Consider the following 24,792-nt stretch of genomic DNA (forward strand, 5'->3'; position numbering starts at 1 on the left):
GAAAAAAGCCATGAGATTTTAGGATAGTGGATCCCATCCAATATAATTAGTAAATTAACAAAAAATTAACCCGTTGACACATTCTATCTTCCTCAAAAAGATTGAAAATACTTTAGAAAACCAGTAACAAGGCTCCTGGATTCAAGTCAAAAGGCAGTAACACGGCTCCTGGATTCAAACATTTAACTAAGGTGTGTGTTTTTTTTTTTTTTTTTTAAACACTACAATGACCACGGAGGGGTCAATTGACCTTTTTACCTAAAAGGCCCACAAGAGGGTCATTTGACCCTTTGGACCCCCTGTGGACACTCCTTTTGTTGTGGAAATGTGGCTGTTAGCGGCTCACAGAAGTCACTTGAGCTGTGTTTTTGCATGTGTGTGTGTGCCCATATGGTGGATTTATAAACATATGGTGGATTTTTATGCAGTGAATCATCAGGATGAACGAGAATTTGGGATCAAAACTCTTGACATTTATTGTTAAAAAAAAATCAAAACAAAACATTTACAATGAATGAAAAAGCAACTGTTTTCCCAGTTTTCGTGTGGAAAGTTTTTGCAGAAGTATTTTTGTGTGCCAAAAATAGAAAAAATATATTTACAAAGAAAAAAGCATATTTACAAAGAATGCAAATGAGTGAAATACATTTGAGCAGTCACTCACAATTCTGGCACAGCCATTGCTCCTTTCTGCATTTCCCACATGTATATTTATAACAGCCAACACAGCGCACAGTTGCACGATTGTCCTTGCATTTGATTTTAGCCTGACACTTGGCTCTTTGTCCGAATTGTGGTGTGGAGGGTTGTTGCCGAAGCAATTGCTCCTTTTGGACCTTTTTCATACCCACGTGGGAGTGAGCCAACTCTCTTGCCAGTTCAAACAGGAAATCCACCCGTCTTTCCTTTCTCCCAGTGCATAATTGATAGAGCACGTGGGCATTCAGTGCTGCAATGTCTATCATGTTGTAGAACACTGATATTGGCCAGCGCCTTGTTCCTGCGCGGACAGTGTATTCCCGCACCATCTGGTCCATGATATCGACGCCGCACTTTGTTGTGTTGTAGAGTGTGATGGTGTTTGGCTTCTTTTTGGCGGTTTCCTGTGTCTGAATCGTGCTGTGCATGCTGCTGAGAACATATACTGTCTTCTTCCGCTTGGGCGCATACACAGTCAGTGTGGCACCAGTGGATGAAAATACCTGGGTGGTAAATTCATCGCGGTGCATCTGTCGAGTTGATGGTGGAATTTCTTGGCGAATCCTGTTGACTGTGCCGAGGATGGTTGAATTCCGGCTAAGTAGTTGTTTTGCAAGTGACAGTGATGTAAAGAAATTGTCTGTGGTAACATTTCTGCCCTTGTCCAAGAATGGTTCCATCAGCCTCATGACTACACTCTCAGACACTCTCTCCCCACGAGGCCGAGTGGGGTCCTTGCCAAGATATGGGAGGATGTTGCAGACGTATTTGGTTTTCAAGTCACACGCCACCCAAAACTTGATACAAAACTTGTCTGGTTTAGTTGCAATGTACTGTAGGAAACAGCAGCGAGTCTTGCACGGGAAAAGTTGTTCGTCAATGGTGATGTGTTGACCAGGGATGTAGGATGTGATGCAGTTGGTGACAAACAATCCCCATATGTTTGAAATTGCAGCAAACCTATCAGTCTGTACTCGCTCGCTGCGGGTGTCTCTGTCATCAAAGCGCAGGTGATGCATGATGTTTTTGAAACGCCCTCGGGACATGGTTTCGATGATGTGTGGGTTTCCCAGGTTTTTCGACCAGCAGTCATGCAGTGATGGCACCTTGATGATTCCCCTCATGATGGTGATGGAAATAAATGCCATTAGTTCAGGTATGCCCATGAACCAATCCACATGCTCAGTTTGCTTCGCATGTTGAATTGTACAGTCTCGTATGATGCCAAGCATGTCCAGAGTGATGAAACAAAGGAAGCTCTGAAGGCGACTTGTGATTGACCTCCTGGCCTTAGCGGTTGGCTCTCCATCTGCGCTGTATGGCGTTGGTGGGGTGAAATGTGGACCCGTTCCCACCTGTTCTTCATGCCATACTGTGCCATCTTTTGCAGTCTCTGCCACATCAGTCGCTAGCCGAGCTCTCTTTGTTGGTTGGGGAGCACTCTCCTCATCTGTAGCATGAAAAAATGTAATTATGAGCAATGGGAAATTCAAATGATATCACAAATGCAAGTATAGAAGCTAATCACTGCAAAAATGGTTTATTTTTCTAGTTTCAAGTAATGTAGTAAAAATCACCTCTAGTATTTTTTAACTAGAACTAGTAGTTTTTGGGAAATAACTATTATTTTTACATTGCAATAACTAATATTACCTGAAGACTGAGACAGCTCGGAGTCTGAATCCACCTGGAGATTGATGTCTTCTCCATCCGATTCGCCAGGGTCAGCTCCATCCAGGATCATTTCCAATGCCTGTTGAGTGCTGAATCTCTGCATCTTCGTTCCTTGGAGAGGAGCTTCTTTCACCACAAAATTCTTGAGGGAAATGAAGCAGTAGTCCACATGCACTGGTATTTATCCATCTAACAATTGCCAGGTTGCATTCACATGAGTCGTTATGGTCACATGGCATGAGAGATTCACACGCTAATTCAACCATTATCTGGTTGCAGTCATATGATTCGTCATGATCACATGGGACATTCACACGTTCATTGAACCATTGTGTGCACTCACATGACTCGTTATGGTCACATGGGACATTCACATGCAGACCCGTCGCCATGGGCATGCCTTGGGGGGCTGTGCCATAGAGAAACATAGGGAACATGAAGAAAGCACATCCGTGACTCCATCACAGAAAAGACTTCTGTGTCCCTCTGTGTCACTCTCTCTGGCCTCATCCACATATCCCTCTCCTTCCCTTCAAACTATCTGCCCTCCCCTCCTCTCCTCTCTGCCTTCCTCCATATTCTCCTCTCCTCTCCCCTCCTTTACTCTCTCCTGCCTTTCACTTTCTCCTCTGTGCCCTCCTCCCTCTCTTATCTGCCCTCCTCAAATCCAAACTTACTCAGTTTCCCTCCACTTCTCACCTCTATCCTCTGCTCTTCTTCTCTCTTCTCTTTCTCTACTCCTGGACCCCTTTCTCTCTCCACTCCACTCCACACCACTCCTTTCTCTCTTCCAGACTCTCTTCCGTGTCCTCTCCACTCCTCAGTTCTCCACCACCCTGCTCTGTGCCCCACTCCTCTCTTTGCCTCTCCTCATACCCCCTCTCCTCTCTTCTCCTCTCCACCACCCTCCTCTGTGCTCCTCTCCTTTCCTCTCCTCTCTTCTCCTCTCCTCTGTGGTCCTCTCATTTCCTTTCCTCTCCATCCCTTTCCTCTGCTCTGCTCTGCTCTCCTCTCCTCATCTCTCCTCTCTTCTCCTCTTCTCTCCTCTTTTTTCCTTTCCTCTACTCTCCTCGTCTCTTCTCTCCTCATCTTTCCTTTCCTTTCCTTTCCTATCCTTTCCTTTCCTCTCCTCTCTTCGTCTCTCTTCTCTTCTATTTTCTTCTCTCCTCTGTGCTCCTCTCATTTCTTCTCTTCTCTTCTCTTCTCTTCTCTCCTCCATGCTCCTCTCCTCTCTCCTCTGTGCTCCTCTCCTCTCCTCTCCTCTCCTCTCCTCTCCTCTCCTCTGTGCTCTCCACTGAACCTAACGCTTCAGAAAATCAGTGATCATGTTTCATGTCCAAGCAAAACGTTTAATTCATAATATTATATGTATTATATACAGTATACTGTATTAGTTACTATTTACCTGTGGTGATTTCAGAGGCTGACAGCCCTTCGGAAGAAGCTGTCTGCCCCTGTTTGTCTTGGCTGTTACCAACACAGAAACAACTGTTTTCTTCAATGCTGGCTGAGAAAAGATTGCAAGTCTGTAATGGTCTACTAAGACTTTGGCTCCAATCCAGCTGAGTTCAGTGCTATTTGGCTTGAAGAATTCTCTGCGATTCCAGAAAAGGTTAAAATTGTCTATGAAGCTCATACCAAATGAAAAACAAGTTTTTCCAAGCCAGGTGTTAAGACTGAAGAGTCGAGAAAATGCAAAAATTCCTCTCGCTGGGAGTGGGCCACTAATAAAAGATTGTATTCCAGTCTTATAGAGATCAGAAAAAAGTTTTCTGAAATCATCTTGGACAAACAGCTGTTCTCTGAAAACATCATTTGCTCCCACATGCACAACAATACGTTTGATAGTTTTATGCTCGGACATTTACATACAATTACACACACATTGTAAGGTGTGACCCCCTCACCCCTCACCCCACACACTGCCCCTAACAGCCTCATTACCATAACAAAATGAGTGATTAGTGTATTCGGCAAAAGCTGTGTGGGTCAAATGACCCCTCTCTGGTCCTTCTAGGTAGGCAAGCTGTGTGGGTCAAATGACCCCTCTCTGGTCCTTCTAGGTAGGCAGAAAAATTGTGGTCTTTCTAGTGGGAATATCAACTGATCGACATGATCAGGGTGTAGGAGACTTCGTTGGGCAGTAACAATATCCCCTGCAGTGGTAAAGACATGCTCAGAAGATACACTAGTTGCTGGTATGGACAAGTAGTTCTTAGCCAAAGCTGAAAGGAGTGGTAGGTCTATCTGCCCTTTCCACCACTGCAACACATTGCCCTCCAAATCTAGACAATCTCTCTCTCTGTATTTGATTAATTTCAGTCTTAGCTTGCTCCAGTATGGTCTTCGTTGGAGGTCTGGAAGTGATGAACTCTCCAAAGAGCTGGTCCAATGCTGTTTTTTGGGAGCGGGTGAGGCATCATCATCTAGGGAAGACATAAAATGAGATTAGTGCTGACAAATAAGAGCGGTCAACACAGTGTCTAAAAAAGCCGAAACTTTTCCAAACTATTGATTTAAAGCCAACCGGTGAATGTACATACATGTCAACCTATACGGAATGTCCGTATTTTATACGGATTTGATTCAATAAAGGTAGTATACGGGCATATAAATAAAGTTATATGGATTCTTTAAAAAAAACTTCAATATTTATTTACAGCTATAATCAATTCCCACGATGATAAAAGAGCGCATAACATTTACAAACGTACTGTACACCACAGACAGCCAGTAAAGTCTTATGAAATCGTGCGTTATCTTGTGGTAGCGATACTTCGTTCCACTTTTGATCATGCGCACACCGCATTGCGAGAATCCCGCCAACCGTGAAGTCATAGACATATAAACATAGACGCCGCCTTCTGCGTAGAATCATACGTCATCCTAGCCGCCATATTGGATGTGGCAAAATGGAGATTCTGGTAGTTTATTTCCTTGTAATTTTAATGTGTATACCAAGTAGTTAAATCTTATTTTTTCTACAGTCATATTTTGTAGTTTAAAATATTTCTCATATGTCTATTTTGCATAAGTATTTAAGGCATATTTGCATAGTGCATTTTTAAATGCGTATTTTGCACAGAAGCATTGCATTTTAACTGTTAATTGTGTTTTTTCTATTTTTCTATTTTCAAAGGTTTTTCACCTAAAGAGAAAATTAAAGAGAAAGCTACTGTAAATAATTTAACCTTCAAGTGAATAAATTTGCAGTTTATGTTGAAGTTTATTTTGAAATTCTATTTAAAATGTGTGCATGTGACAAAGACTTCTTCATAAAATGACAATCAAGATGTAGAGCACTTTACAAGACTTGCAATAATGGGTGCAGTGTTTTTTAAAATCTATACTCCTTCTCTTCTTCCTTCTTTTCTTGTTCTTGTCACCGAACTGCATCTTGATGGCTTCCTGTAAGAGAATATTGCCACTCAGGACGAGAGACGAGTCTGGAAACAGGCAGGCTGTATCCTTGCAAACTCGGTCTGGGTTTGTCCCTCGGGCGGTCCCTGTCTACCAAAATACATGTTCCCTTTCTATGCAAAATTGGCACATGGGCTCACCCATGTGTCAAAAGAGGGGATGGTAGCAGAAGTAACAAAGCGATGGTTCACAAAGGGGTTTTCAAATTATGCTGTGAAATTTTGCAAGCAATGCTTGATATGTGCACAACATAATGCAGGTCAAGGTATCAAACTAACTCAAGCAGCACACCCAATACCAGACAAACCATTTGATCATCTCCAAATGGACTTCATTGAACTGACACTTAAAAATAAACTAAGCAAAGCTTGTGCAGAAATAGGGCTAGGATGGACAAAGGTCCTCCCTGTAGTACTCGCACAAATGAGGATGCAAACTAGACCTAAACATAGGTTCAGCCCATTCGAAATTCTGTTTGGACGAGTACCCAACACGGGGATAGGGCCAGCTCAAGGAACACTGCCAGACACCACACTGTGTGATGATGCAATGTTGAATTACTGTGCAACGTTGTCCTCTGCTTTGAAATCTATCCACAAACAGGTAAAGAAGCACTTCCCAAACCCGCTGAGGGACCTCTGCACGATCTACAACCAGGGGATTGGATCGTGGTGAAGGACTTCCAACAAACCAAGTGGAACAAGCCACGGTGGAATAGCCCATTCCAGGTCCTGCTCACGACCCCAACGGCAGTGAAAGTCACAGGCAGAGTGACGTGGATCCACGCTAGCTGCTGCAGGAGGGTTCCTGAACCGGCTGAGCAGGAGGAAAAGAAGGCCTAAGTGACCCAGACGCTGACTAAAGCTCGTGAGGAAGAAAGGCATCACTGCATGGAACAGTGCAAGTATCACATCAATCACGCACGCACCCTCAATAGGGAAGAGTATTTCAGTGTCTAGCTAATAGATAAGCCTTAGGGTTTCGAGTTTCCTCCAAGTCCCGGTGAGGTGGGACGAGGGCTGATAGGGCGTGCCCGCCCTCTGAGCACCAATACACGTCAAGAAGGGCAAGGGTTAACTCGGTAACATCATTGAGGCACTGAACAAGATGCGCAAGGTTGCTGAACAATTACGAGCAGATGAACATGAAGGAGTTGAAGACAGCTGATCGTGTTAGTTCAGTGGATGGAAGACTCTGATTCTATCCACCATACCGGTCCTGGGCTTAGTGATTGTGATGCTATGTTTGCTCCCTGTTTTCTGTCAATGTTGTATGTCTGTGTTTCAGAGGCAGCTGACAAATATCGGTTACCAGATGGTGAAAATAGACTCTGATGACTTGCCTGACTGGCCTCCAAACTCACATGAAGACTATAACCCACCGTTCAATGACATCAGCACAGTTGACATGAAACTAGTCCTGACTTAAAACATTTTCATTATGATTGTTTCCTGATCTATGTATGTAGCTTGCTAGCGTTAACTTAAGATGTCTGTCTTATAAAAAACAGCCTTAGCATTATCCCTGTACACTCAATGACATGTTAAGTTGAATCTCTCTGGGAACTCTTACCACTGAAATTGTGTACATTTTTTTTTTTCTTTTAGCAATTATTATCCTATAGGATAAAAAGGGGGGAGAATGTGAGGGAATTTTAATGGATGAACATTATTATTCTCTGTGTTTCTGTATGTTGAACTAAAGTGGCTTAGTTACTGAGAAGAGATGTTTTTCCACATGCTGTAATCGCTTTTCTGTGGCCTTGGTGGTAATGAGCAGGGTGCTTGAGTTCGTCCTAACTACGCATCTTCTCATGATGTAATCACCTTTCCTGACCTCGGTGGTGATAAGCAGGGAGCTTGAGCTCTCCCTAACTCGCATCTGCCTGCACATACCAGAGCATGCCAGGTGCACTCATTAGTAAAACTTCATAGAAAATCTTGAGCCAATCACATGATGACACAAGCAGTGAGCGAATGCTTTCAGAGTATAATAGATAACATTCCTAAAACACAACTCAGAGGGCACATACTCTCGGCATCATCAGAAGTGGTGTCTTCTTCTATTCTTCTCTTTCCTTTCCTATTTTATATATCTTTTATATGATCTACTGTAATAAATAACTGAAAAGACAACTCCTAAGCGTTCTGGAGTGTTTATTAGAAATTTCCATTACGGGTGCAGTGTTTTTTAAAATCTATAGTCCTTCTTCTTCCTTCTTTTCTTGTTCTCGTCACCAAACAGCATCTTGATGGCTTCCTGTAAGAGAAGTGCACATGGTCAGAAACGACTCCTGAACGTTTTTGATCTCTGTGTAAACTGTGATGTGACGAAACGTTTCAATAGAAATCGAATACAAAATATCGTTGTGTGTCTCAGAACTTAATTTCAGCAGACGTCCAGTTTTTATTAAAAGATCCTCACCGGCTTGAGACCAGCTTCCCTCGCCTTCAGGATCGCGTCCATTTCATCCACCTACACACAGAGAGGGAGAGGAGGAAAGAGGGATTGGTGGGTGGGGTTTTGTTTCCACATAACCAAAGTTAATTCATCATTTCAATATCAGACGCTTTTGAGAATCAGAGATGAAACACTCTGTAAATTGCTTGTGTGTGTTGGTGCAGTGTGTGTGTGTATTGTGTGCGCGCTCACTTTGGCATACAGGAGCTCAGGATCGCTGATCATATTCATGATTTCGTAATTGTTCTGGTTCCCTGCAAGCATCCAGGTGATCTTATTTGCCAAGTTCGGGTGGATTTTCTCAACAAGAGGCAACAAGTGATCATCTGCAGACAGACAGAGAGAGTGAGTGAGATGTGAGAGAACAGAAATCGAGTGAATGGTCCCAGCCATCCAATCATGTAACATGGGCGGGGTTCAGGCACCAGACTCTTTCTATTCTCGATTATTGAGGAACAAAAGCAAGACGAGTTGAAAGGAGGTGCTTGGAGAAGTTTTCGATCTCGACAAGGAAACACATCGCAAACCATAATGGGGGAGAAAAAAAGGTACCCTATGGGTCCATGTGGCTACTGTTTATAAATAAAATAGTTTTCTGATCCCATGTCCATACAGTAAATATAGCATATATACATGTTATCAATTCTACTCGCCTCATCTCTTGCAAGCATCACCAAGCTGCAAGCAGCATCAGGGCTTGGAGTGTTTTGGTTACCATGTTTTGTTTAGTGTATTTTGTTCTAAATGCAGTGCTGTGAACTCGATCTATTTTCAAAATAGTACGAAAGCACTTGTTCATGAATTGTCTTTGAAGCATTATTTAGAACTAATGAGCACATTTTGTTTCACAAGTGGAGTGTAAAGACTCTGAAATAAAAAATACAATTAAAAAATTAAAGCCAATAGCAGAAGTTTGATATCGGCTTCTCAAGCTATCTGCCAAAAAGCTCATCTCATTATCTCTAGCCGCTTTATCCTTCTACAGGGTCGCAGGCAAGCTGGAGCCTATCCCAGCTGACTATGGGCGAAAGGCGGGGTACACTCTGGACAAGTCGCCAGGTCATCACAGGGCTGACACATAAACACAGACAACCATTCACACTCAATTTAGAGTCACCAGTTAACCTAAATGTCTTTGGACTGTTGGGGAAACCGGAGCACCCAGAGGAAACCCACGCGGACAACATGCAAACTCCGCACAGAAAAGCCCTCGCCGACCCCGGGGCTCGAACCCAGGACCTTCTTGCTGTGAGGCGACAGCGCTAACCACTACACCACCATGCCAAAAAGCTAAGAAAAAAAAAAAACTTTCAAAACCTTTCATTTGACCTTTCAGAAGGCCCAAACAAAAGCCATGATAATCAAAAAGGTACATTTTCTTCAAATGAACACCACTTACTCGATATCAAATCACTAGCCTTGGTGAACCACAAGGTGAATTTCATTTATCTTTTTATCTGCCCATTATCTTACAACACTACGAAGTTATAACGAGGTTTCTCTTATTCCATTTCTGGTTCTGAAGTCTATCAAGAAGTAGAACGGGTAATCGAACTTGATCAGGATAAGTGCCGATTGGTTACGAAGTCTCACTATTGTTACACTCATTCTTACAACAAGATGACATAGTGGCTACTGCCTCGCTTCGCCTCTTTGAGGCAGTGGCCACAAAAAAAAACAAAAACAAACAGTGGATTATACGCTGAGCTGCAGAGCAGGAGTGTGTATGAGCCAGATGTTGGTGTGTGTTTTTTATGCGTGTATGAGTGTGAAACTCACGCGCCATCTGGACTTGTTCATCTACAGGACATGATTCCAACATGTAGATGGTCAGCCTTTTCCCAGCAGATGGTGATGTGGGTCCATCCTGGACACAGAGGAACTCAGTCTTCTTCTTCTATTATTATTATTATTATTATTACGACTCATTACTCGTGTTTTGTTCTTACTGTTGCGTCCTTGTCTGGCTTAACTTCACTCACAGGTGACACAGCTGTAGGAGGCACCGCATCCGTTGTAGCTGGAAGTTCTTTTGCAGCTGAAACTGGAACCACAGCTGGACTGCTGTCCCCAACTGCAGCTGTCTCAACAGCTGGGACGCTTTCCAGCGCTCGCTCAGCTGAAGGAACGAAAACACATCACAGCTCATTCATTTCAGTGAAAAAAACATTATCGGTATCAATTATACTATGTGCATGCAGTCAGATTCAGAAGTACTGGCATCCTTGGTAAAGATGGGTCAGAAAGGTTATGAAAATTTGAATATTATATATACACACACAGTATATATGGCTTTACATTAACTTTTTTGCTCACCGGCCACTGTGGCTAGTGGTTTTCCTGAGTCACTAGCCATTCAGCCTTTTCACTAGCCACAATTTTGTTGCCAGGAAATCGAAGTTTTTTATTCACCATGATATGTTAAAGTTCGGAAGATCTAGATTTAATTATGAATGGCAGCGTATAATGTATCTCTACAATAGCACTCAAGTATTCAGTGCTGTTAAGGTAGCTCCCTATATGAAAACATGCAACCAATTCAGACAAAAATATAAACAGAGTATTCTGTTTATTGAACTCAAATTCAAGCCCCTTACAATATGAAATATCGTATGATATGAAAAATAACATTCAGTACAACTGTGAATGGTTGTCTGTGTCTATGTGTCAGCCCTGTGATGACCTGGCGACTTGTCCAGGGTGTACCCCGCCTTTCGCCCGTAGTCAGCTGGGATAGGCTCCAGCTTGCCTGCGACCCTGTAGAAGGATAAAGCGGCTAGAGATAATGTGATGTGATGTGATCTATTAATAGTGTGTGTGTGTGAACATGTGTAGAGAGAGACATTAAATGTCCTCATTACATTCATCATCAGATGAGTCTGAATGGTCCATGAAAAATGGTCTTCGTGACCTGAGGCTTCCAGCAGGCCATAAGTTGATAGCTGGGGCGAGATCAACTTCTTTCCAATCGCATGAACGTTTCTAAACAGCAGCTCCAGCCTCTCCAGCTCAGCCGACTTCATGACAGCCAGGGACTGAAAGCAATGCTGTCCTGTAGTGACCAGCCGTCTTTGCCTGTTTTGATGTTATAGTACCGGTGTGTGCATTTGACTTTTCGTGATCCTTTATAGTTTTGAGTTTAAAATTACTGGTGCCCGTCTTTGCCAGACTTTCTACAGTCTTCACAGTACATGTTATTTTCGGTTTTGCTATGAACTAGCCAATCTCACCCGAACTTCCATTTGTCATTGAACTGTCTTATCTTCCTATTAGTGTCTTGTTCATCTCCATGGCCGCAGCCAGGTCTGAGGCCCCCGCGGTCTGGACCTCGGTCATTTTTAAGAGCTGAAAATACATTGGTACGCTAAATATTCAACTGGATAAAAAATAAAGAATAACATTAAAACGTCTCCGTAAAAAGTGCATTGTTAATGATGTTAAACGCTGATTCTGTCTCTGTTTGGTGTGCGTGGCTCTGAGACCAAGAACAAAAAAGCAAATGAGCGCATTTGTGACTCGGGGGAGGAACGCAGTGCAGGAGACACGGGGTTTCCATGGTAACCATCAGCGCACTTTCGTGAAGCTATTAAATTTACATTTTCGAACTTTGTAGTCAGCTGGGATAGGCTCCAGCTTGCCTGCGACCCTGTAGAACAGGATAAAGCGTCTAGAGATAATGAGATGAGATGAAAAAATAAATATATTTTTTCCCAGCTTAAGGTCAGTCCGTATTGTGAAATACTGTGACCTCGGCCCAGAGGCCTCGGTCAGTATTTTCAAGACCTCGGTCACGGTATTTCACGATACGGACCCCCCGCGGCTGGTAAATAATACACACACACGACGGTACTGTTCCGTCCCGGATTATGAGAGATATGTTACACTGATTCTGACAACATGATGACATTGTGGCTACAGCCTACAAAAGAAACAAACAAAAAAAAACCTTACGAATGACTAGGTACACCTTTTCGACCAACAGGGAACAGGTTCTTGAACCAATTCCATTCAGGATTCTTTGAACAAGAACAGAATCCGTTCTCTGTGGGTCGAAAAGGGGTAACGTCCCAGTTTGGTTATACTAAACATAGGCACGAATGGAACGCTGCTCAGCCAATCAAATTAGTGAGTCTGTATATTACTGAATTGTTGTATAATTAGTTAATTAGCTGATTATAGCTGAACCAGGGGAAAATGGTGCATTCCAGGGCCACATTCAGGAACCTGTGGTGTAATGTGAACTTGGCCATGCCTCTAGTGGCTTTCCATATAGGATGCGCCATCGAAACCCTATATTCAACATCTTGAAAGAGGCTCAAGAGGAGCTCAAATGACTCTTTGAGCAGATCGGGTTTACTCCGGACTACACTGTAAAAAAATAGAATTATGCTTTGTTCAAGTAATTCCATATTCACAATTGAATGGACAAGAAAATATGAATAATTATTAACGAACAGAAAAATCCACATCAAACTGATAGGGTGCACCTCAATGATGTGTAAATATACAATAGTGAATAATCTGAATTGAAAATACATAATTGCCACAGGTGTTTATTCAGCGCATGCTCTTAATGACCAAGACACGGGGTTTCCTCTCCCAAATGCAAGGGCTGGGCAATGTGGTTCTCTCTCCAATTCAAGTTCATGTTGTCGTGGCTCAGGTGGATAAGGCACCATACCATAAATCCAGTGACCTGGGTTTGATTCTGACCTGAGGTCATTTCCTGCTCATTTCCTATCTCTACACTGTCCTATCCAATAAATGTAAAAAAAATTGTGATAACCTCAATTGCCTTTTTGTACTACTGTGAATGCCACTGTTCAGCAAAAAGAGAAATCTATGTTGGCAGAATGAGGAATTGAAAATTGACTTCATTAAGAATTCTTAATAAAGATAACAGTGTTATCATAGTTTGGATTATCATGGGCACATCGTTGGCAAAACATAAAATTCTTAATGCAGACGGTTGCCTTGAAATTTCAAGTATTCTCAAATATTCTTTTTTTACAGTGTACATGTGCAGCAGTGCAGTTGTAGCCTGCCTTGTTTGTGATTTTAAAAATACAGTAAATCATTCGATAAGCCAAAGCAATAGAGCGGAAAGTTTCAACTTATGTTTGCCTTGGATAACTTTGCCTAAAACATGGTGGTGTATACTGATTTTTTTCCCCAGAATGTTTTTTTTTTTGTGTGTCGGTGTAACGGATGCCAGATTGTTAATGTATCTCAGTTCCATAGGCTACATGGTTAGGGGATCTTTTGTCCTCATTGCTTGGGCCAGAGGAAACCATTAAACAAGCTTCAATTATTCTTACTCTTGCCACATACATGATTTTTTTTTTCAAAACTGATGATATTCAGTTCAAACACCATTAAAAGTAACTTCAGGAATAGATCTCTTGTGTGATGTGTAATTCACCCTCTCATTTAAATATGGAGAAAATGTTTTGGCGTGCGCTTTGCGCATCACGGACCTCGGTGATTTTAAAATGCTGCTCCGGCCCTGATCATCTCTGCCCCTTTTTCCCTGAGCAGCAGGGTTTGAAACTCCAGCTATATGCCGCCACATAGTGCGCTTGTCAGTCGTCAGCAACTTTGTTGCTTCGTTCATTAACCGCAGGTTACTGCATCACTGATTTTACCTGAGACGTTAAAGTACGTTCTAAACAATTCTAACATGCTCTCAGAATGTTTATGCAGGTGCTCATGGGAGTTGTAGGCGCGTAATGTTACATTGCAATGCGTTTATTATATCAGATGCCTTCAGAGAAAACTACAAAGAATATATTGTCATACCACAGAATAAACCACCCGCCAAAGTGGCTAGTGAGACTAAAGTCATTACTCGCCAAAGCCCAATTTTACCCGCATTTGGCGAGTGCTAATGTAAAGCCCTGATTTTATATGTATTCTAAGAGAATTTAAAAAACTTCAAAAAATTAAGCTTTTTAGAGGCACATATTTTAACTTATCCATGTATGAAAGCAGTAACATCATACATAAATCACACATGGATCCTTGAGCAGGCTATAAACTGGTATTAAAAATGCAGAAATAGTGTCGGGAACAGCGTTCTCCTGTCTTTTGTATGGTTTCTACTGTCTTACCATCAGCTCGATGCAGAAAGTTGACGAAAGTGTAGCCGCGTGAGGAGAAGGTCTTCTTGTCCCTGCACATGTGGACAGAGTGAATGGGTCCTGCACGGCTCACCATCTCCACCAACATCATCTCGGTGACATCAGGGTGCAGATCACCCACATACAGTGAGGTCATTGTGGAGTTTGAGTTCATTTTACCTAGAGAGAGAGAAAAATCAGACTTTCAGTGGTGGAGAAAAGCAAGGAGACCAACTGAATGATGGACAGAACATTGTCAGCATCGACACGGTAACCTCCTGTTTTAAACAGACAAAGCTGAGGATAAGTACACTAAAATGCATTTCTCAATGGAGACTGGAGGAATTGTAAAACGTAAGGACCTAAAGGCTGAACGTCGGTTTCCCAAAAGCATCGCAGCAAAAAGATTATCGGTAAATGACAGAGCAAGCAGCACAATGCACTCTCTCTCTCTCTCCTAGTTAAGAATGTCTTAGCGTTAAGAGGCTTTTGGGAAACCCAGCCCTGATCAGTATGAAGGTAAAGAAGAAGGAATGAGAATACACAGTTATGAGATTAGTGTGTGTCGTGTTAGTAAACTATTAAAACTTAAAAAAAATACAAATCACTCAGTTAGTACAAGGTGACTTACTACGAAGGAGAAGATTAAATCGCTGGAAACTCGCTGTTACTCGCTGTGAAGGTTTGTGTCGCTCTGAAGCTCTGTGTGGATGTGTGGCTCTTATATAGCTGCAGATTTTGAAACATAACTAATTAAACTGTTTTCATTTAAACTAATTGAACTAATTAAACTGTCTGAATCATGTGACCTGGGTTTTTCCCAGGTCACGTGACCAGGTGACATCAGCTCCCTGAGTGAGAGAGAAAGAGAGAGAGAGAGAGAGCATCCTGATCGCTCTGTGTTGCTCAGTAGCCCATTCAGTGTTGTGTGTGGGCGGCTTTACATCTTCTCTCCCGGACCGAGAGCTCATAGGCTCGTCAGAGTGAAGCCATCTGGCCGCCATCTTACCCCTCACATCGCGTGGATTTGGTTTGTGTGTTAAACCGTCATATCCGATCAAACTGGCCCCAAGACAAGTTTCTCCTGACTTTTTTCCCACTGCTATAATTATTTTTACGGAAATTATTTCAGTTTATCTTTCTCTTACAGTCAGGTCTGAACAGTATTTATTTGTCACAAGCTGCATGAATATTGTGACAGTGAATTATGTGACAAATAAATACTGTTCAGACCTGACTGTATTGAAAACAGTTTAAATGAAAACAGTTTAATTAGTTATGTTTCAAAATCTGCAGCTATATAAGAGCCACACATCCACACAGAGCTTCAGAGCGACACAAACCTTCACAGCGAGTAACAGCGAGTTTCCAGCCATTTAATCTTCTCCTTCGTAGTAAGTCACCTTGTACTAACTGAGTGATTTGTATTTTTTTTAAGTTTTAATAGTTTACTAACACGACACACACTAATCTCATAACTGTGTATTCTCATTCCTTCTTCTTTACCTTCATACTGATCAGGGCTGGGTTTCCCAAAAGCCTCTTAACGCTAAGACATTCTTAACTAGGAGAGAGAGAGAGAGTGCATTGTGCTGCTTGCTCTACCATTTACCGATAATCTTTTTGCTGCGATGCTTTTGGGAAACCGACGTTCAGCCTTTAGGTCCTTACGTTTTACGATTCCTCCAGTCTCCATCGAGAAATGCATTTTAGTGTACTTATCCTCAGCTTTGTCTGTTTAAAACAGGAGGTTACCGTGTCGATGCTGACAATGTTCTGTCCATCATTCAGTTGGTCTCCTTGCTTTTCTCCACCACTGAAAGTCTGATTTTTCTCTCTCTCTAGGTAAAATGAACTCAAACTCCACAATGACCTCACTGTATGTGGGTGATCTGCACCCTGATGTCACCGAGATGATGTTGGTGGAGATGGTGAGCCGTGCAGGACCCATTCACTCTGTCCACATGTGCAGGGACAAGAAGACCTTCTCCTCACGCGGCTACACTTTCGTCAACTTTCTGCATCGAGCTGATGGTAAGACAGTACAAACCATACAAAAGACAGGAGAACGCTGTTCCCGACACTATTTCTGCATTTTTAATACCAGTTTATAGCCTGCTCAAGGATCCATGTGTGATTTACCGGTATGTATGATGTTACTGCTTTCATACATGGATAAGTTAAAATATGTGCCTCTAAAAAGCTTAATTTTTTGAAGTTTTTTAAATTCTCTTAGAATACATATAAAATCAGGGCTTTACATTAGCACCCAACAAATGTGAGTAAAATTGGCTCTGGCGGGTAATGACTTTAGTCTCACTAGCCACTTTGGCGGGTGGTTTATTCTGTGGTATGACAATATATTTTTTTGTAGTTTTCTCTGAAGGCATCTGATATAATAAACGCATTGCAATGTAACATTACACGCCTACAACTCCCATGATCACCTGCGTAAACATTCTGACAACATGTTAGAATTGTTTAGAACATACTTTAACATCTCAGGTAAAATCAGTGATGCGGTAACCTGCGGTTAATGAACGAAGCAACAAAGTTGCTGACGACTGACAGGTGCACTATGTGGCGGCATATAGCTGGAGTTTCAAACCCTGCTGCTCAGGGAAAAAGGGGCAGAGATGATCAGGGCCGGAGCAGCATTTTAAAATCACCGAGGTCCGTGATGCGAAAAGCGCGCGCCAAAACATTTTCTCCATATTTAAATGAGAGGGTGAATTACACATCACACAAGAGATCTATTCCTGAAGTTACTTTTAATGGTGTTTGAACTGAATATCATCAGTTTTGAAAAAAAAAATCATGTATGTGGCAAGAGTAAGAATAATTGAAGCTTGTTTAATGGTTTCCTCTGGCCCAAGCAATGAGGACAAAAGATCCCCTAACCATGTAGCCTATGGAACTGAGATACATTAACAATCTGGCATCCGTTACACCGACAAAAAAAAAAAAAAAAAAAACATTCTGGGGAAAAAAAATCAGTATACACCACCATGTTTTAGGCAAAGTTATCCAAGGCAAACATAAGTTGAAACTTTCCACTCTATTGCTTTGGCTTATCGAATGATTTACTGTATTTTTAAAATCACAAATAAAGCAGGCTACAACTGCACTGCTGCACATGTAGTCCGGAGTAAACCTGAAAAGTAAACCCAATCTGCTCAGAGAGTCATTTGAGCTCCTCTTGAGCCTCTTTCAAGATGTTGAATATAGGGTTTTGATGGCGCATTCTATATGGAAAGCCACTAGAAGCATGGCCACGTTCACATTACACCACAGGTTCCTGAATGTGGTCCTGGAATGCACCATTTTCCCCTGGTTCAGCTATAATCAGCTAATTAACTAATTATACAACAGTTCAATAATATACAGACTCACTAATTTGATTGGCTGAGCAGCGTTCCATTCGTGCCTATGTTTAGTATAACCAAACTGGGACGTTACCCCTTTTCAACCCACAGAGAACGGATTCTGTTCTTGTTCAAAGAATCCTGAAAGGAATTGGTTCAAGAACCTGTTCCCTGTTGGTCGAAAAGGCGTACCTAGTCATTCGTAAGGGTTTTTTTTTTTTTTTGTTTCTTTTGTAGGCTGTAGCCACAATGTCATCATGTTGTCAGAATCAGTGTAATATATCTCTCATAACCCCGGATGGAACAGTACCGTCGTGTGTGTGTGTGTGTGTGTGTGTGTATTATTTACCAGCTGGGGGGTCAGTATCGTGAAATACCATGACCGAGGTCTTGAAAATACTGACCGAGGCCTCTGGGCCAAGGTCACAGTATTTCACAATACGGACTGACCTTAAGCTGGGAAATAATATATTTATTTTTTCATCTCATCTCTAGACGCTTTATCCTGTTCTACAGGGTCGCAGGCAAGCTGGAGACTATCCCAGCTGACTACGAAGTTCGAAAATGTAAATTTAATAGCTTCATGAAAGTGCGCTGATGGTTACCATGGAAACCCCGTGTCTCCTGCACTGCGTTCCTCCCCCGAGTCCCGCATGCGCTCATTTGCTTTTTTGTTCTTGGTCTCAGAGCCGCGCACACCAAACAGAGACAGAATAAGCGTTTAACATCATTAACAATGCACTTTTTACGGAGACGTTTTAATGTTATTCTTTATTTTTTATCCAGTTGAATATTTAGCGTACCAATGTATTTTCAGCTCTTAAAAATGACCAAGGTCCGGACCGCAGGGGCCTCAGAGCTGGCAGCGGCCATGGAGATGAACAAGACACTAATAGGAAGATAAGACAGTTCAATGACAAATGGAAGTTCGGGTGAGATTGGCTAGTTCATAGCAAAACCAAAAATAACATGTACTGTGAAGACTGTAGAAAGTCTGGCAAAGACGGGCACCAGTAATTTTAAACTCAAAACTATAAAGGACCACGAAAAGTCAAATGCACACACTGGTACTATAACATCAAAACAGGCGAAGACGGCTGGTCACTACAGGACAGCATTGCTTTCAGTCCCTGGCTGTCATGAAGTCGGCTGAGCTGGAGAGGCTGGAGTTGCTGTTTAGAAACGTTCATGCGATTGGAAAGAAGTTGATCTCACCCCAGCTATCAACTTATGGCCAGCTGGAAGCCTCAGGTCACGAAGACCATTTTTCATGGACCATTCAGACTCATCTGATGATGAATGTAATGAGGACATTTAATGTCTCTCTCTACACATGTTCACACACACACACACACACACACACACACACTATTAATAGATAATACATAATATACATAATAATACTTGATAATACACATAATACTTGCATATCAAAACATCAAATGTTTTTCAATGATAAATGTTTTGAATTGGACTTTTAATATTAGAATCAGTTCAGTTGTACTGAATGTTATTTTTCATATCATACGATATTTCATATTGTAAGGGGCTTGAATTTGAGTTCAATAAACAAAATACTCTGTTTATATTTTTGTCTGAATTGGTTGCATGTTTTCATATAGGGAGCTACCTTAACAGCACTGAATACTTGAGTGCTATTGTAGAGATACATTATATGCTGCCATCCATAATTAAATCTAGATCTTCCGAACTTTAACATATCATGGTGAATAAAAAACTCCGATTTCCTGGCAACAAAATTGTGGCTAGTGAAAAGGCTGAATGGCTAGTGACTCAGGAAAACCACTAGCCACAGTGGCCGGTGAGCAAAAAAGTTAATGTAAAGCCATATATACTGTGTGTGTATATATAATATTCAAATTTTCATAACCTTTCTGACCCATCTTTACCAAGGATGCCAGTACTTCTGAATCTGACTGCATGCACATAGTATAATTGATACCGATAATGTTTTTTTTACTGAAATGAATGAGCTGTGATGTGTTTTCGTTCCTTCAGCTGAGCGAGCGCTGGAAAGCGTCCCAGTTGTTGAGACAGCTGCAGTTGGGGACAGCAGTCCAGTTGTGGTTCCAGTTTCAGCTGCAAAAGAACTTCCAGCTACAACTGATGCAGTGCCTCCTAAAGCTGTGTCACCTGTGAGTGAAGTTCAGCCAGACAAGGACGCAACAGTAAGAACAAAACACGAGTAATGAGTCGTAATAATAATAATAATAATAGAAGAAGAAGAAGAATTAGTTCCTCTGTGTCCAGGATGGACCCACATCACCATCTGCTGGGAAAAGGCTGACCATCTACATGTTGGAATCATGTCCTGTAGATGAACAAGTCCAGATGGTGCGTGAGTTTCACACTCATACACGCATAAAAAACACACACCAACATCTGGCTCATACACACTCCTGCTCTGCAGCTCAGCGTATAATCCACTGTTTGTTTTTGTGGCCACTGCCTCAAAGAGGCGACGCGAGGCAGTAGCCACTATGTCATCGTGTTGTAAGAATGAGTGTAACAATAGTGAGACTTCGTAACCAATCAGCACTTATCCTGATCAAGTTCGATTACCCGTTCTACTTCTTGATAGACTTCAGAACCAATCAGAACCAGAAATGGAATAAGAGAAACCTCGTTATAACTTCGTAGTGTTGTAAGATAATGGGCAGATAAAAAGATAAACGAAATTCACTTTGTGGTTCACCAAGGCTACTGATTCGATATCGAGTAAGTGGTGTTCATTTGAAGAAAATGTACCTTTTTGATTATCATGGCTTTTGTTTGGTCCTTCTGAAAGGTCAAATGAAAGGTTTTGAAAGGTTTTTTTTTTTAGCTTTTTGGCAGATAGCTTGAGAAGCCGATATCAAACTTCTGCTATTGGCTTTAATTTTTTAATTGTATTTTTTATTTCAGAGTCTTTACACTCCACTTGTGAAACAAAATGGGCTCATTAGTTCTAAATAATGCTTCAAAGACAATTCATGAACAAGTGCTTTCGTACTATTTGGAAAAACGATCGAGTTCACAGCACTCATGTGTATATATGCTATATTTACTGTATGGACATGGGATCAGAAAACTATTTTATTTATAAACAGTAGCCACATGGACCCATAGGGTACCTTTTTTCTCCCCCATTATGGTTTGCGATGTGTTTCCTTGTCGAGATCGAAAACTTCTCCAAGCACCTGCTTTCAACTCGTCTTGCTTTTGTTCCTCAATAATTGAGAATAGAAAGAGTCTGGTGCCTGAACCCCGCCCATGTTACATGATTGGATGGCTGGGACCATTCACTCGATTTCTGTTCTCTCACACCTCACTCACTCTCTCTGTCTGTCTGCAGATGATCACTTGTTGCCTCTTGTTGAGAAAATCCACCCGAACTTGGCAAATAAGATCACCTGGATGCTTGCAGGGAACGAGAACAATTACAAAATCATGAATATGATCAGCGATCCTGAGCTCCTGTATGCCAAAGTGAGCGCACACACAATACACACACACAGACACTGCACCAACACACACACACTCAAGCAATTTACAGAGTGTTTCATCTCTGATTCTTAAAAACGTCTGATACTGAAATGATGAATTAACTTTGGCTATGTGGAAACAAAACCCCACCCACCAATCCCTCTTTCCTCCTCTCTCTCTCTCTCTGTGTGTAGATGGATGAAATGGACGCGATCCTGAAGGCGAGGGAAGCTTGTCTCAAGCCGGTGAGGATCTTTTAATAAAAACTGGACGCCTGCTGAAATTCAGTTCTGAGACACACAACGATATTTTGTATTCGATTTCTATTGAAACGTTTCGTCACATCACAGTTTACACAGAGATCAAAAACGTTCAGGAGTCGTTTCTGACCATGTGCACTTCTCTTACAGGAAGCCGTCAAGATGCTGTTCGGTGACGAGAACAAGAAAAGAAGGAAGAAGAAGAAGGAGTATAGATTTTAAAAAACACTGCACCCGTAATGGAAATTTCTAATAAACACTTCAGAACGCTTAGGAGTTGTCTTTTCAGTTCTTTATTACAGTAGATCATATAAAAGATATATAAAATAGGAAAGGAAAGAGAAGAATAGAAGAAGACACCACTTCTGATGATGCCGAGAGTACGCGCACTCTGAGTTGTGTTTTAGGAATGTTATCTATTATACTCTGAAAGCATTCGCTCGCTGCTTGTGTCGTCACATGATTGGCTCAAGATTTTCTATGAAGTTTTACTAATGAGTGCACCTGGCGTGCTCTGGTATGTGCAGGCAGATGCGAGTTAGGGAGAGCTCAAGCTCCCTGCTTATCACCACCGAGGTCAGGAAAGGTGATTACATCATGAGAAGATGCGTAGTTAGGACGAACTCAAGCACCCTGCTCATTACCACCAAGGCCACAGAAAAGCGATTATAGCATGTGGAAAAACATCTCTTCTCAGTAACTAAGCCACTTTAGTTCAACATACAGAAACACAGAGAATAATAATGTTCATCCATCCATTAAGTCACTTGAGCTCAACATACAGAAACACAGAGAATAATAATGTTCATCCATTAAAATTCCCTCACATTCTCCCCCCTTTTTATCCTATAGGATAATAATTGCTAAAAGAAAAAAAATGTACACAATTTCAGTGGTAAGAGTTCCCAGAGAGATTCGACTTAACACGTCATTGAGTGTACAGGGATAATGCTAAGGCTGTTTTTATAAGACATAGACATCTTAAGTTAACGCTAGCAAGCTACATACATAGACCAGGAAACAATAGAACAGGAAACAATCATAATGAAAATGTTTTAAGTCAGGACTAGTTTCATGTCAACTGTGCTGATGTCATCGAACGGTGGGTTATAGTCTTCATGTGAGTTTGGAGGCCAGTCAGGCAAGTCATCAGAGTCTATTTTCACCATCTGGTAACTGATATTTGTCAGCTGCCTCTGAAACACAGACATACAACATTGACAGAAAACGGAGCAAACATAGCATCACAATCACTAAGCCCAGGACCGGTATGGTGGATAGAATCAGAGTCTTCCATCCACTGAACTAACACGATCAGCTGTCTTCAACTCCTCCATGTTCATCTGCTTGTAATTGTTCAGCAACCTTGCACATCTTGTTCAGTGCCTCAATGATGTTACCGAGTTAACCCTTGCCCTTCTTGATGAGTATTGGTGCTCAGAGGGCGGGCACGCCCTATCAGCCCTCGTCCCACCTCACCGGGACTTGGAGGAAACTCGAAATCCTAAGGCTTATCTATCAGCTAGACACTGAAATACTCTTCCCTATTGAGGGTGCGTGCGTGATTGATGTGATACTTGCACTGTTCCATGCAGTGATGCCTTTCTTCCTCACGAGCTTTAGTCAGCGTCTGGGTCACTTAGGCCTTCTTTTCCTCCTGCTCAGCCGGTTCAGGAACCCTCCTGCGGTGGCTAGCGTGGATCCACGTCACTCTGCCTGTGACCTTCACTGCTGTTGGGGTCGTGAGCAGGACCTGGAATGGGCTATTCCACCGTGGCTTGTTCCACTTGGTTTGTTGGAAGTCCTTCACCACGATCCAATCCCCTGGTTGTAGATCATGCAGAGGTCCGTTAGCGGGTTTGGGAAGTGCTTCTTTACCGTACCTGTTTGTGGATAGATTTCAAAGCAGAGGACAACGTTGCACAGTAATTCAACATTGCATCATCACACAGTGTGGTGTCTGGCAGTGTTCCTTGAGCTGGCCCTACCCCCGTGTTGGGTACTCGTCCAAACAGAATTTCGAATGGGCTTAACCCATGTTTAGGTCTAGTTTGCATCCTCATTTGTGCGAGTACTACAGGGAGGACCTTTGTCCATCCTAGCCCTGTTTCTGCACAAGCTTTGCTTAGTTTATTTTTAAGTGTCAGTTCAATGAAGTCCATTTGGAGATGATCAAATGGGTTGTCTGGTATTGGGTGTGCTGCTTGAGTTAGTTTGATACCTTGACCTGCATTATGTTGTGCACATATCAAGCATTGCTTGCAAAATTTCGCAGTATAATTTGAAAACCCCTTTGTGAACCATCTCTTTGTTGCTTCTGCTACCATCCCCCCTTTTGACACATGGGTGAGCCCATGTGCCAATTTTGCATAGAAAGGGAACATGTATTTTGGTAGACAGGGACCGCCCGAGGGACAAACCCAGACCGAGTTTGCAAGGATACAGCCTGCCTGTTTCCAGACTCGTCTCTCGTCCTGGGTGGCAGTGCTCTGAAGGTCCGCTAGCTGTAAACAAGGGGTAGAAACCTGAGGAAAGGCAAGGTTAGAGAGTGAACTGGAAGCCGAGGCTACACACTTAGCTGCCGCATCTGCCCTGGCATTCCCTTGAGACACAAGATCAGTATTGTTAGTATGGGCAGCACACTTACAGACAGCAATGGCTCTAGGGAGTAGAACAGCATCCAACAACTCAGAGACCAGTTTATGATGTGCAATGGGAGATCCTGTGCTAGTGAGAAAATTTCTATGTTTCCAAATAGTGCCAAAATCGTGCACAACACCAAATGCATACCTACTGTCCATAAAAATATTGACAGATTGCCCTGCAGCCAATTTGCATGCCTCAATAAGGGCACAGAGCTCTGCGGCCTGCACCGACAGGTTTGAGGGCAGACACAATGCCTTGAGGACCTCGTGATCTGAGACTACGGCAAAACCTACTTTGCTCTTTCCTGTCTCTGAGTCTCTGGAGGCTGAACCATCCACATAGAGGACCATGTCTGGATTTTCCAAAAGGGTCACTCTTTTAGTCTGCCCTGGGGGAACAAAAATCATTAGTGAGAGCAACACAGTCATGTGGTTCTCCATCATCCTCTGTAGGGAGAATAGAGGCAGAATTCAGAACAGAACAACGTTTCACAATGATGTTAGGCATATCAAGTATGACAGTGTTATACTTCAACCATCTCTGTGCTGACAAATGTGACGTCTCTTCTCCAACAGAAGCAGGGAGACAGCATGTGGGACCAAAAGGGTGAGGTTAGAGTACCCCACAATATTTCTGGAAGCAGTTACCGCCTTTTCAGCTGCA

General features: G+C 42.3%; 1 protein-coding gene and 1 long non-coding RNA gene across 2 annotated transcripts; both read right to left on the reverse strand.

Moving 5' to 3' along the window:
- Positions 1-581: 581 nt before the first annotated feature.
- LOC132891939 (uncharacterized) lies at positions 582-4,278 on the reverse strand. The gene is made up of 3 exons (XM_060930091.1): positions 2,717-4,278; positions 2,353-2,515; positions 582-2,149 (listed from the first exon to the last, which is right to left on the reverse strand). Exons 1-3 carry the CDS (start codon positions 2,741-2,743, stop codon positions 657-659), a joined length of 1,683 nt encoding a protein of 560 aa, XP_060786074.1. The 5' UTR covers positions 2,744-4,278; the 3' UTR covers positions 582-656.
- Positions 4,279-8,216: 3,938 nt separating this feature from the next.
- On the reverse strand, positions 8,217-10,130 carry LOC132886833 (uncharacterized). Its single transcript, XR_009654730.1, has 3 exons — positions 10,033-10,130; positions 8,446-8,579; positions 8,217-8,268 (listed from the first exon to the last, which is right to left on the reverse strand). It is a non-coding gene; the product is annotated as an uncharacterized LOC132886833 (long non-coding RNA).
- Positions 10,131-24,792: the final 14,662 nt, after the last annotated feature.

The sequence above is a fragment of the Neoarius graeffei genome, chromosome 1 (assembly GCF_027579695.1).
Source record: "Neoarius graeffei isolate fNeoGra1 chromosome 1, fNeoGra1.pri, whole genome shotgun sequence".
Taxonomy (NCBI): domain Eukaryota; kingdom Metazoa; phylum Chordata; class Actinopteri; order Siluriformes; family Ariidae; genus Neoarius; species Neoarius graeffei.